Genomic DNA, 12,653 nt, shown 5'->3' with positions numbered 1-12,653 from the left:
GGTTGTCCTTGGACCCAGGAAGTGTCAGGTGACACCGGCAGCAGTAATACAGGAAGGACGAGACGGGGGAGGGGAGGCAATGTCGCTCTCATTGTCTGTGGCGGGGATTCTCCTGCTTTGTATTCTGATCTTTTTGGGCGCAACTTTTCTCAGAAGTTCAAAAGCGAAATATCCTCCCGGAATCGCCAATCCGGCAGAACTTCGGAGAATTCACACCTTGTCCTCGGGATTAATCATTCTGGTGAGTTCATGTCTGACACCAAAAATCCAGCATTTCTGGTGTTTATTACCTGCAGTTCTGAGCACCCGACCAAGACTCTGGTCCGGCCGCACCTGGAGTATGCTGTCCAGTTCTGGGCACCAGTCCTCAGGAAGGATGTACTGGAAATGGAGCGAGTACAAAGAAGGGCAACAAAGCTAATAAAGGGTCTGGAGGATCTTAGTTATGAGGAAAGGTTGTGAGCTCTGAACTTATTCTCTCTGGAGAAGAGACGCTTGAGAGGGGATATGATTTCATTGTATAAATACCGGACTGGTGGTATTTATATATTGTGGGGTCACCAGTCCGGTATTTATATATTGTGGGGTCACCAGTCCGGTATTTGTATATTGTGGGGTCACCAGTCCGGTATTTATATATTGTGGGGTCACCAGTCCAGTATTTGTATATTGTGGGGTCACCAGTCCGGTATTTGTATATTGTGGGGTCACCAGTCCGGTATTTATATATTGTGGGGTCACCAATCCGGTATTTATATATTGTGGCGTCACCAGTCCGGTATTTGTATATTGTGGGGTCACCAATCCGGTATTTATATATTGTGGCGTCACCAGTCCGGTATTTGTATATTGTGGGGTCACCAGTCCGGTATTTATATATTGTGGGGTCACCAGTCCGGTATTTATACAATGAAATCATATCCCCTCTCAAGCGTCTCTTCTCCAGAGAGAATAAGTTCAGAGCTCACAACCTTTCCTCATAACTAAGATCCTCCAGACCCTTTATTAGCTTTGTTGCCCTTCTTTGTAGTCGCTCCATTTCCAGTACATCCTTCCTGAGGACTGGTGCCCAGAACTGGACAGCATACTCCAGGTGCGGCCGGACCAGAGTCTTGTAGAGCGGGAGAATTATCGTTTTATCTCTGGAGTTGATCCCCTTTTAATGCCAATATTCTGTTTGCTTTATTAGCAGCAGCTTGGCATTGCATGTCATTGCTGAGCCTATCATCTACTAGGACCCCCAGGTCCTTTTCCATCCTAGATCCCCCCAGAGGTTCTCCCCCCAGTCTATAGATTGCATTCAGATTTTTGCCACCCAAATGCATTATTTTACATTTTTCTACATTGAACCTCATTTGCCATGTAGTCGCCCCTCCCCCATTAATTTGTTCAGATCTTTTTGCAAGATTTCCACATCCTGCGGAGAAGTTATTGCCCTGCTTAGCTTAGTATCGTCTGCAAATACAGAGATTGAACTGTTTATCCCATCCTCCAGATCGTTTATGAACAAATTGAATAGGATTGGTCCCAGCACAGAACCCTGGGGAACCCCACTACCCACCCCTGACCATTCTGAGTACTCCCCATTTATCACCACCCTCTGAACACGCCCTTGTAGCCAGTTTTCAATCCATGTACTCACCCTATGGTCCATGCCAACGCACCTTATTTTGTACAGTAAACGTTTATGGGGAACTGTGTCAAATGCTTTTGTAAAATCCAGATACACCACGTCTACGGGCCTTCCTTTATCTAGATGGCAACTCACCTCCTCATAGAAGGTTAATAGATTGGTTTGGCAAGAACGATTCTTCATGAATCCATGCTGATTACTGCTAATGATATCATTCTTATTACTAAAATCTTGTATATAGTCCCTTATCATCCCCTCCAAGAGTTTACATACTATTGATGTTAGGCTGACTGGTCTGTAATTCCCAGGGATGTATTTTGGGCCCTTTTTAAATATTGGTGCTACATTGGCTTCTCTCCAATCAGCTGGTACCATTCCAGTCAATAGACTGTCTGTAAAAATTAGGAACAACGGTCTGGCAATCACCTGACTGAGTTCCCTAAGTACCCTCGGATGCAAGCCATCTGGTCCCGGTGATTTATTAATGTTAAGTTTCTCAAGTCTAATTTTTATTCCGTCCTCTGTTAACCATGGAGGTGCTTCCTGTGTTGTGTCCTGAGGATAAACACTGCAGTTTTGGTTACTGAAGCCCCCCGATTCACTCGTGAAGACTGAGGAGAAGAATAAATTCAATACCTCTGCCATCTCCCCATCCTTTGTAACCAGATGTCCTTCCTCATTCTTTATGGGGCCAATATGGTCTGTCCTCCCTTTTTTACTGTTTACATACTTAAAGAATTTCTTGGGATTTTTTTTGCTCTCCTCCGCTATGTGTCTTTCATGTTCTATCTTAGCCGTCCTAATTGCACCCTTACATTTCTTATTGCATTCTTTATAAAGTCTGAATGCTGTGGATGATCCCTCAACCTTGTATTTTTTGAAGGCCTTCTCCTTTGCTTTTATATGCATTTTTACATTGGAGTTAAGCCATCCAGGATGTTTGTTCGCTCTTCTAAATTTATTACCCAATGGGATACATTGGCTAATGCCCTTATTTAATATGCTCTTAAAGCAAACCCATCTCTCCTCCGTGTTCTTTGTTCCTAATACTTTATCCCAATTTATGCCTTTTAGCAAGGTTTGTAGTTTAGGGAAGTTGGCTCTTTTGAAATTCAGTGTCTTTGTGTTCCCTTCATGTCTCCTATTTGTGTGATTTATACTGAAACTAATTGACCTGTGATCGCTGTTACCTAAATTGCCCCGTATTTCCACATCTGTTATCAGGTCTGTATTGTTGGTAATCAGTAGATCCAGTAATGTTTTATTTCTAGTTGGTGCGTCTACCATCTGACCCATAAAATTGTCCTGCAAGACACTAAGGAACTGGCGAGCCTTAAATGAATGCGCGGTTCCCTCCGCCCAGTCTATGTCTGGATAATTAAAATCCCCCATTATGATAACACTTCCCATCCTTGCTGCTAATCCAATTTGTGATAGGAGATCCGTCTCCACTTCCTCCCTCAGGTTAGGGGGCCTATAGCATACTCCCAGTATTATTTTCCCCTTAGCTTCATCCCTTTGGAGCTCTACCCATAAAGATTCCACCTCCTCCCTAGCCCCCTCAGTGATGTCATCTCTCACATTCACTTGTACATTATTCTTGATATATAGGCATACCCCTCCCCCTTTTTTACCCTCTCTGTCCTTGCGGTATAGGGTATACCCTTGAATGTTTGCCAGCCAATCATGAGAGCTGTTGAACCAGGTCTCTGAAATTCCCACAAAATCCAAATCCTCCTTGTACAACAGTATCTCTAGTTCACCCATCTTGTCCGCCAGGCTCCTGGCATTGGTGAACATGCCACATAGTTTAGACCGGTCGCATATTGTCCTCGTATTGGGTGTTTCAAGATTGCAACTTGGACTTGCTACTATACTCACCTTGTGTTTTTGTGCTTTGGTTAACCTACCACTAATGCCCCCAACACTACCCTCTGGAATATCTTCCGTGCTGGCTATCACTGTCTCTGGACCCTCCCCCCCATCGCCTAGTTTAAAAACCCCTCTAACTTTTTGGCCATCTTCATTCCCAGCAGATCTGCACCCTCCTCATTTAGGTGCAGTCCGTCCCTTCTATAGTACCGGTTACCGACTGAGAAGTCGGCCCAGTCCTCCAGGAACCCAAACCCCTCCTTACTACACCAGCTCTTCAGCCACTTGTTTACTTCCCTAATCTCCCTCTGCCTTTCTGGTGTGGCTCGATGTACCGGTAGTATTCCTGAGAACACTACCTTGGAGGTCCTTTTCCTCAATTTAGCTCCTAAGTCCCTAAAATCGTTCTTTAGGACACTCCATCTGCCTCTGACTTTGTCATAGGATGATACATAGAATAATACATAGAATGATACATAGGATGATACATAAAACAGCAGGCTTGCAGGATGTAGATTTTTCCCAGAATTCTGTTCTTTGTGTCTGGAATAGGGGGAGACGTTGGAGAGACTCGGGATTGGCAGCCAGGTCGCACTCCTCCGTTTTGTGGTCGGGCTGAGAAGGCGGAGGCCGGCAGAGGATCCGGAGCTTGTGGTGAAGGACTCGGAGTTTGAAGGTGTGCCGGTGAGACTCTACCAGCCCAGAGCGCCCTCTGCCCGACACAGGAGAGGCGTCCTCTTCTTCCATGGAGGGGGATTCGTATTGGGGAGTATTGGTGAGAAGATGACATCTTTATAATGACACTAAAGTCTGACCCCAGCCAAATCCTTCCTAAAGCCAAATCCTTCCTAAAGCCAAATCCTTCCCAAAGCCAAACCCTTCCCAAAGCCAAACCCTTCCCAAAGCCAAAACCTTCCCAAAGCCAAAACCTTCCCAAAGCCAGCCATAGACGATCGAAATTCCGCTGGATGAGATTTGATCCATCTATGGGCAGGATGATTGTACTGACGTTGATTGAGCGATTGACCAGTACAACCAGCCTGTTGGATTTTTTTCATGCAATCACCTAACCCCCTAAGATTCTCTATGGAGATGGTTCACATCTCCACTCCAAAACGCCTGAAGCTCAAACAAGTTCTGGACCCTTTTTTGTCGCGCGAATCAGGCAGATTTGGGCATTTTTCTGCTTTTTACATTGGCGACCTTTTGCCCTGCATAAAATCATCGCAAATCGTGGTAAAAAATGCTGCAAAAACCGCCGCAGCAAAATCGAGCAATTTTTTGCCTGAAAACGCCAAGCTCCGGTGTGAATGAGACCTAAGGGGAACAGTTTCTGCAAAAAATGTTAATTTTCCACTGGCTCCATCTTGTGGTCAAATCTGATATTGCATGAAAAACAACTTCATTAATATCTTGCTGGGGTCAGAGCGCCCCCCATAGACTGTCCATCCCTCCGCTGGTTATTCAGATGTCTGTTTGGTGTTCACCTTTAATTGGATTTTTCTCTTGTCAGAGAGTTATGACGGCTTCTGCCGGTGTGTGGCGAAGGAGTCCGGAGCTGTGCTGGTGTCGGTTGGGTAAGTAGACCTTGGATAATATGTAGAGAATATGAAAGGACTCATTTTGTGGCTTCAGGTTGTCTTTGTTCCCAGAGGAAGGCCGGAGCTCCTCGCAGCACCCAGAACCCCACCCCCGACACAGAAATATCCATTCAGTGGAAGAATTTAGGTCTTGGCATTTGGGGTCACCCCATTGGGGTCAGCTGGAGGCAGAATCACCAATCTACTAAACTGACAGGAGGAGGTCTATGGAGGAAGCCGGGGTCGGGGCAGGAGGAGTTCAGGCCAAGGCTGAAACGGGCTACAAGCAAAGCCAGGCCAACTGCAGGCCAGACAGCAGATCATGTCGGGGGAAGGGGAGCTGGAAGGACAGCAGATCATGTCGGGGGAAGGGGAGCTGGAAGGACAGCAGATCATGTCGGGGGAAGGGGCGCCGGGAGGACAGCAGATCATGTCGGGGGAAGGGGTGCTGGAAGGACAGCAGATCATGTCGGGGGAAGGGGCGCCGGAAGGACAGCAGATCATGTCGGGGGAAGGGGCACTGGAAGGACAGCAGATCATGTCGAGGGAAGGGGCGCCGGAAGGACAGCAGATCATGTCGGGGGAAGGGGTGCTGGAAGGACAGCAGATCATGTCGGGGGAAGGGGTGCTGGAAGGACAGCAGATCATGTCGAGGGAAGGGGCGCCGGAAGGACAGCAGATCATGTCGGGGGAAGGGGCGCCGGAAGGACAGCAGATCATGTCGGGGGAAGGGGCGCCGGGAGGACAGCAGATCATGTCGGGGGAAGGGGCGCCGGGAGGACAGCAGATCATGTCGGGGGAAGGGGCGCCGGAAGGACAGCAGATCATGTCGGGGGAAGGGGCGCCGGAAGGACAGCAGATCATGTCGGGGGAAGGGGTACTGGAAGGACAGCAGATCATGTCGGGGGAAGGGGCGCCGGGAGGACAGCAGATCATGTCGGGGGAAGGGGCGCCGGAAGGACAGCAGATCATGTCGGGGGAAGGGGTGCTGGAAGGACAGCAGATCATGTCGGGGGAAGGGGTGCTGGAAGGACAGCAGATCATGTCGGGGGAAGGGGTGCTGGAAGGACAGCAGATCATGTCGGGGGAAGGGGTGCTGGAAGGACAGCAGATCATGTCGGGGGAAGGGGTGCTGGAAGGACAGCAGATCATGTCGGGGGAAGGGGTGCTGGAAGGACAGCAGATCATGTCGGGGGAAGGGGTGCTGGAAGGACAGCAGATCATGTCGGGGGAAGGGGTGCTGGAAGGACAGCAGATCATGTCGGGGGAAGGGGCGCCGGAAGGACAGCAGATCATGTCGGGGGAAGGGGCGCCGGAAGGACAGCAGATCATGTCGGGGGAAGGGGCGCCGGGAGGACAGCAGATCATGTCGGGGGAAGGGGCGCCGGGAGGACAGCAGATCATGTCGGGGGAAGGGGCGCCGGAAGGACAGCAGATCATGTCGGGGGAAGGGGCGCCGGAAGGACAGCAGATCATGTCGGGGGAAGGGGTACTGGAAGGACAGCAGATCATGTCGGGGGAAGGGGCGCCGGGAGGACAGCAGATCATGTCGGGGGAAGGGGCGCCGGAAGGACAGCAGATCATGTCGGGGGAAGGGGTGCTGGAAGGACAGCAGATCATGTCGGGGGAAGGGGTGCTGGAAGGACAGCAGATCATGTCGGGGGAAGGGGTGCTGGAAGGACAGCAGATCATGTCGGGGGAAGGGGTGCTGGAAGGACAGCAGATCATGTCGGGGGAAGGGGTGCTGGAAGGACAGAAGATCATGTCGGGGGAAGGGGTGCTGGAAGGACAGCAGATCATGTCGAGGGAAGGGGCGCCGGAAGGACAGCAGATCATGTCGGGGGAAGGGGCGCCGGAAGGACAGCAGATCATGTCGGGGGAAGGGGCGCCGGGAGGACAGCAGATCATGTCGGGGGAAGGGGCACCGGAAGGACAGCAGATCATGTCGGGGGAAGGGGCGCCGGGAGGACAGCAGATCATGTCGGGGGAAGGGGCGCCGGAAGGACAGCAGATCATGTCGGGGGAAGGGGCGCTGGAAGGACAGCAGATCATGTCGGGGGAAGGGGCGCCGGGAGGACAGCAGATCATGTCGGGGGAAGGGGCGCCGGGAGGACAGCAGATCATGTCGGGGGAAGGGGTGCTGGAAGGACAGCAGATCATGTCGGGGGAAGGGGCGCCGGAAGGACAGCAGATCATGTCGGGGGAAGGGGTACTGGAAGGACAGCAGATCATGTCGGGGGAAGGGGCGCTGGAAGGACAGCAGATCATGTCGGGGGAAGGGGCACTGGAAGGACAGCAGATCATGTTGGGGGAAGGGGCGCTGGAAGGACAGAAGATCATGTCGGGGGAAGGGGTACTGGAAGGACAGCAGATCATGTCGGGGGAAGGGGTGCTGGAAGGACAGCAGATCATGTCGGGGGAAGGGGCGCTGGAAGGACAGCAGATCATGTCGGGGGAAGGGGCGCCGGAAGGACAGCAGATCATGTCGGGGGAAGGGGCGCCGGAAGGACAGCAGATCATGTCGGGGGAAGGGGCACTGGAAGGACAGCAGATCATGTCGGGGGAAGGGGCGCTGGAAGGACAGAAGATCATGTCGGGGGAAGGGGTACTGGAAGGACAGCAGATCATGTCGGGGGAAGGGGCGCCGGGAGGACAGCAGATCATGTCGGGGGAAGGGGTGCTGGAAGGACAGCAGATCATGTCGGGGGAAGGGGCACTGGAAGGACAGCAGATCATGTCGGGGGAAGGGGTGCTGGAAGGACAGCAGATCATGTCGGGGGAAGGGGTGCTGGAAGGACAGCAGATCATGTCGGGGGAAGGGGCACTGGAAGGACAGCAGATCATGTCGGGGGAAGGGGCTGAGATCTAAACGTCTGTGAATTTCCAAAGCTGCTGTTCATCAGTTCTGATGTAAATTTTAGGCCTCCGGCTGGTCGCTAAGGAGGGGGCTGGGAAGGCGGACACCGCGTCCCTAACAACCGATAACTCATCATAAAATGTAAACAAAAGAATTCCGGCCCCCCAATCCATACCAGACCCTTATCTGAGCATGCAGCCCGGCAGGCCAGGAAAGTTGGGGGGGGGGGACGAGCGAACACCCCCCCGTCCTGAACCATACCAGGCCACATGCCCTCAACATGGGGGGGGGTGCTTCGGACTGGGGGGGGCTCTTCCCCAAAGGACCATGTTGAACGTTATTTATTTATACATTTTTTTAATGAAGGAATGGTCCACTTTTTTGGTGAAAGAGTAGGGGTACCCCTCTTAATTCACATGGGGGAGGGGGCCAGGATCTGGGGACCCCCTTATTAAAGGTGGCTTCCATATTCTGATAAGTCACCCCCCTCACCCCCACAACCACTGTGCCAGGGTTGTGGAGAAGAGGCCTTTGTCCTCATCAACATGGGGACAAGGTGCTTTGGGCGGAGCCCCCCCCTACCCAAAGTACCCCCCATGTTGAGGGCATGTGGCCTGGTATGGTTCAGGAGGAGGGGGGGTGCTTCTGAATCGCACATGTCATCAGTTTTGAACACAAATTCAGAAGAGCGTGGGGGACCCCCCCAATAGGTTTTAGGGGAACCCCATGCCAAAATATATATTTTTTTAATCATGGTGGTGGGGGGGTTCCCCTTAAAATCCACGGGGGAGGAGTTCTGAATTCGTGTTCAAAACTGATGATATGTGCGATTCAGATGCGTTCTTATAGAAGACAATGAGTCTGGAATTTGCACCTGAATCGCGCCGCAGTGCTCAGAAAATGCACAGGACTCTTTACATTTGCACTGGAATCGCACTGCCGCTGCACTGCATGTACTGTATGTGAACTGAGCCTCAGGGTCACCTCTACTCAGGGGCCACATCACTGCAATTATCACATATACTGCCGCAATAAAACAAATCTTCCCATAAAATTCCTTCTATAGTGCAGACCCCTGAGGGGCCCCGCAGATCTGTCCCAGGATCTATGAGAGACGGCAGCCAGGCACACCGCAGCTCCCTCACACACAGTAACTCGGCAGTGCAGGTCCTTTAGGCTTTATTGCTGGTTAATGGTGGATGGGGTGCGGGAAGCTTCGGGATCCTCCAGAACTTAGTGCATAAAAATATTCAGAGGACTCTCTCTGTTCTGTCTACTCCCTCCAGGGGCATCCCCCCCCCATCGGTGGAGACTAGGGGCCCAAGCACTTCTGGGACATAACAGGATAAAATCAAATGTAGTCTTACCATTTGTCTTGTCATGGCGGTATCACAGCATCAACTCCCAACATGTTTCGCCCGTAGGGCTTCTTCAGGGGAACCACTACTAATCACTATACCACGCAGCAGTCACTAGGATCCCACTTCCAGGCCTCTACTCACTGTGTCTCCAGATACTTGGACACCTCCTGTCCAGCATTGGCTAGACACTGTACCGTGAATCTCCAGGCCGGATCCTCAGTGCACCCCCTTTACTTGTCACTGAACTGCTTCCAAGGAAAGTAGAACCCCCCCGCTCCTCCTGAGCTGGGTCCTCTGTAAACTTTCGCCAGGCTTTCAGCTGACTTGTCCAGAAGGGCAGCAGCCCTTCCAGGCTAAGATCTCCTCCTCCAGCACAAGAACCCTGTTGCTCCAGGCTTCAGACTATTTATGGGCACTCTCTCCGCCCTCTGGGCACACCGCCTCCAGGATTGGCTGGAGTCTCATAAATATTTAAGGTCTGCCTCTTCCATCCCACTACATTCTAGAACCTACTAGAAGGCAGGGAGAAGAAGTGGAGACCCAGAACAGACAGAACTAATCACACACCACTCCACTGACTACAGAGGAGACAAAAAGACAAAATGTACCCTAACCCATGCTAGCAACCTAATCTAGGGGGGTTCTACACTTCAGATGAATGTGGTGTGATTGTCACAGTTTAAAAAAACTTGAAAGAACTTCAGAGAAATGTAAAAATCTGATATTTATTGCTGGAAGATTCCAGACGGAGTGATTTGTAGAAATCTGTCATTGTACTTTAATGGATGTGGGAAAGCTGCTGGAATCTTGCCAAAAGCTCTGCAGATGTAAAGATTTCTCTACACGTTGCTTTAAAACAAGCTCCAGATCCTATGTACAAAGCCTGAGAGATCATTCTGTAGACCAGCGCTGTCCATTATCAGTGATCAGTAACATCTAATGGTGTCTTTGTTGTAGGTACCGCTTGGCACCAGAACACACGTACCCCGCCGCTCTCCATGATTGCCTGATTGCCACCACCCACTTCCTGAAGACAGCGGAGCAGTACGGTGTGAACGCCTCTTCCATTGTCCTTTGTGGGGACAGTGCTGGAGGTAACCTTGCTGCTGGAGTTTCTCAAGTTCTAGTCACCAGGACAGATATTTCGAGACCTCGGGCTCAGGTTCTGATATACCCATCTCTCCAGATGATTGACTATGACTTACCTTCATTCCAGCAAAACAGCATGGTGCCCCTATTACTCCGAGAGCGAACACAGTTCTTCAACTGACCTACCTAGGAGTGGACTTGTCCTTGTCAGAAGACCTGCTCAGCAGTGTCCATGTTCCTCCTGAACTGAGAAGGAAATTCTCCAAGTGGTTGGGTGCTCATAACATCCCTGATGAGTTTTTGGTCAGAGGTTATGACCCCCATGTGATTTCTGACTTTAACTCAGAGATATATCAGAGGTTCAAACATGCCTTTGACCCCGCTTGTTCCCCGTTGTTGGCTGAGGATGCCGTCATTCGTCTGCTCCCAAAAACGTACATTTTAACCTGTGAGTTTGATGTTCTCCGTGATGATGGAATACTGTTTAAGAAACGCCTGGAAGACAACGGAATACCGGTCACCTGGTATCACGTTAGGGATGGCTTTCATGGAATTGTCAGTTTCTTCAATCATCCAGCCTTTAAATCAGGGAAACAAGCCATGGACAATGTTATTGCCTTCATAAAAGATGCCTAAAAACCTAAAGAACAGCCACAGTTCTTGTGGACACCTGACCATCACACCACACACTGGACATTCCAAAACCATAACCATTAGTATAGAGTTGCCCCCCCCCCCATGGTCATTAATATGAAGTTGTCCTATTCCCCCCATGGCCGTTAATATGGTGTTGTCCTCCCTCCCCTCCATGGTTATTAATCTAAAGTTGACCCCTTCATGGCCATTACTTAAGGAGTTGTCCCCCCATCCCTCCCCCCATAGCCATTAATATGTAGGTGGTCCCTTCTGCAGCTATAGCATCCTCCACTCTTCTGGGAAGACTTTTGACCATCTCACCGATACATGTGAGAGCTTGCTGGACATCCCACTGCAAAATGGTTTCCATTAATATGGAGCTGATCTCCCCTTTGTGACTACAACATCTCCCACCCTTCTAGGAAGGCTTTCCATTCCAGCAGATTTCGGAGGGTGTCTGTGGGAAATTGTTCCCATTTGTGAGGCCAGGTACTGATATTGGATGAGAAGTCCTGACTCACATCTTGGACCTCACATTGGATGCCAAAAAGACCTGGCTCTTCATTGGTAGAGATGAGGTCAGGACACTCGAGTTCCTCCACACCAGACTGGTCATACCATGTCTTTATGGGGCTGACTTTGTATACGGAGGGGGGGGGGGGGCACAGTCATGTCTTTATGGGGCTGACTTTGTATACAGTGGGGGGGGGGGGCACAGTCATGTCTTTATGGAGCTGACTTTGTATACGGAGGGGGGGGGGGGGGCACAGTCATGTCTTTATGGGGCTGACTTTGTATACGGAGGGGGGGGGGGGGGCACAGTCATGTCTTTATGGGGCTGACTTTGTATACGGAGGGGGGGGGGGCACAGTCATGTCTTTATGGGGCTGACTTTGTATACAGTGGGGGGGGCACAGTCATGTCTTTATGGGGCTGACTTTGTATACGGAGGGGGGGGGGGGGGGGCACAGTCATGTCTTTATGGGGCTGACTTTGTATACGGAGGGGGGGGGGGGGCACAGTCATGTCTTTATGGAGCTGGCTTTGTACACGGAGGGGGGGGGCACAGTCATGTCTTTATGGAGCTGGCTTTGTACACGGAGGGGGGGGGGCACAGTCATGTCTTAATGGAGCTGGCTTTGTACATGGAGGGGGGGGCACAGTCATGTCTTTATGGAGCTGGTTTTGTACACAGGGGGGGCACAGTCATGTCTTTATGGAGCTGGCTTTGTACATGGGGGGGGCACAGTCATGTCTTTATGGAGCTGGCTTTGTACACGGAGGGGGGGGGGCACAGTCATGTCTTTATGGAGCTGGATTTGTACACGGGGGGGGTGGCACAGTCATGTCTTTATGGAGTTGGCTTTGTACACGGAGGGGGGGGGGGGGCACAGTCATGTCTTTATGGAGCTGGCTTTGTACACGGAGGGGGGGGGCACAGTCATGTCTTTATGGAGTTGGCTTTGTACACGGAGGGGGGGGGCACAGTCATGTCTTTATGGAGTTGGCTTTGTACACGGAGGGGGGGGGGGGTCACAGTCATGTCTTTATGGAGCTGGCTTTGTATACAGGGGGGGGCACAGTCATGTCTTTACCCTTCATTGGAGCCCCCTGAACTCCATCAT

At 51.1% G+C, this 12,653-nt stretch overlaps 2 protein-coding genes across 2 annotated transcripts in view; one reads left to right on the top strand and one right to left on the bottom strand.

The window, feature by feature from the left end:
- Positions 1-12,653, bottom strand: part of VPS13D (vacuolar protein sorting 13 homolog D) — a gene marked incomplete at its 5' end in the record, with an annotated part of 401,105 nt that overhangs the window by 133,567 nt on the left and 254,885 nt on the right.
- Positions 80-11,702, top strand: LOC141111432 (arylacetamide deacetylase-like 4). The gene is given in 5 exon segments (XM_073603730.1): positions 80-241; positions 4,058-4,280; positions 5,019-5,082; positions 10,261-10,565; positions 10,568-11,702. Coding segments are annotated over 5 exon segments (1,215 nt in total). The 3' UTR covers positions 11,029-11,702.

Source organism: Aquarana catesbeiana, linkage group LG10 (assembly GCF_042186555.1).
Source record: "Aquarana catesbeiana isolate 2022-GZ linkage group LG10, ASM4218655v1, whole genome shotgun sequence".
Classification (NCBI taxonomy): Eukaryota; Metazoa; Chordata; class Amphibia; order Anura; family Ranidae; genus Aquarana; species Aquarana catesbeiana.
The sequence above is the reverse complement of the archived record's forward strand: the minus strand, read 5'-3'. Positions and strand labels throughout refer to the sequence as shown.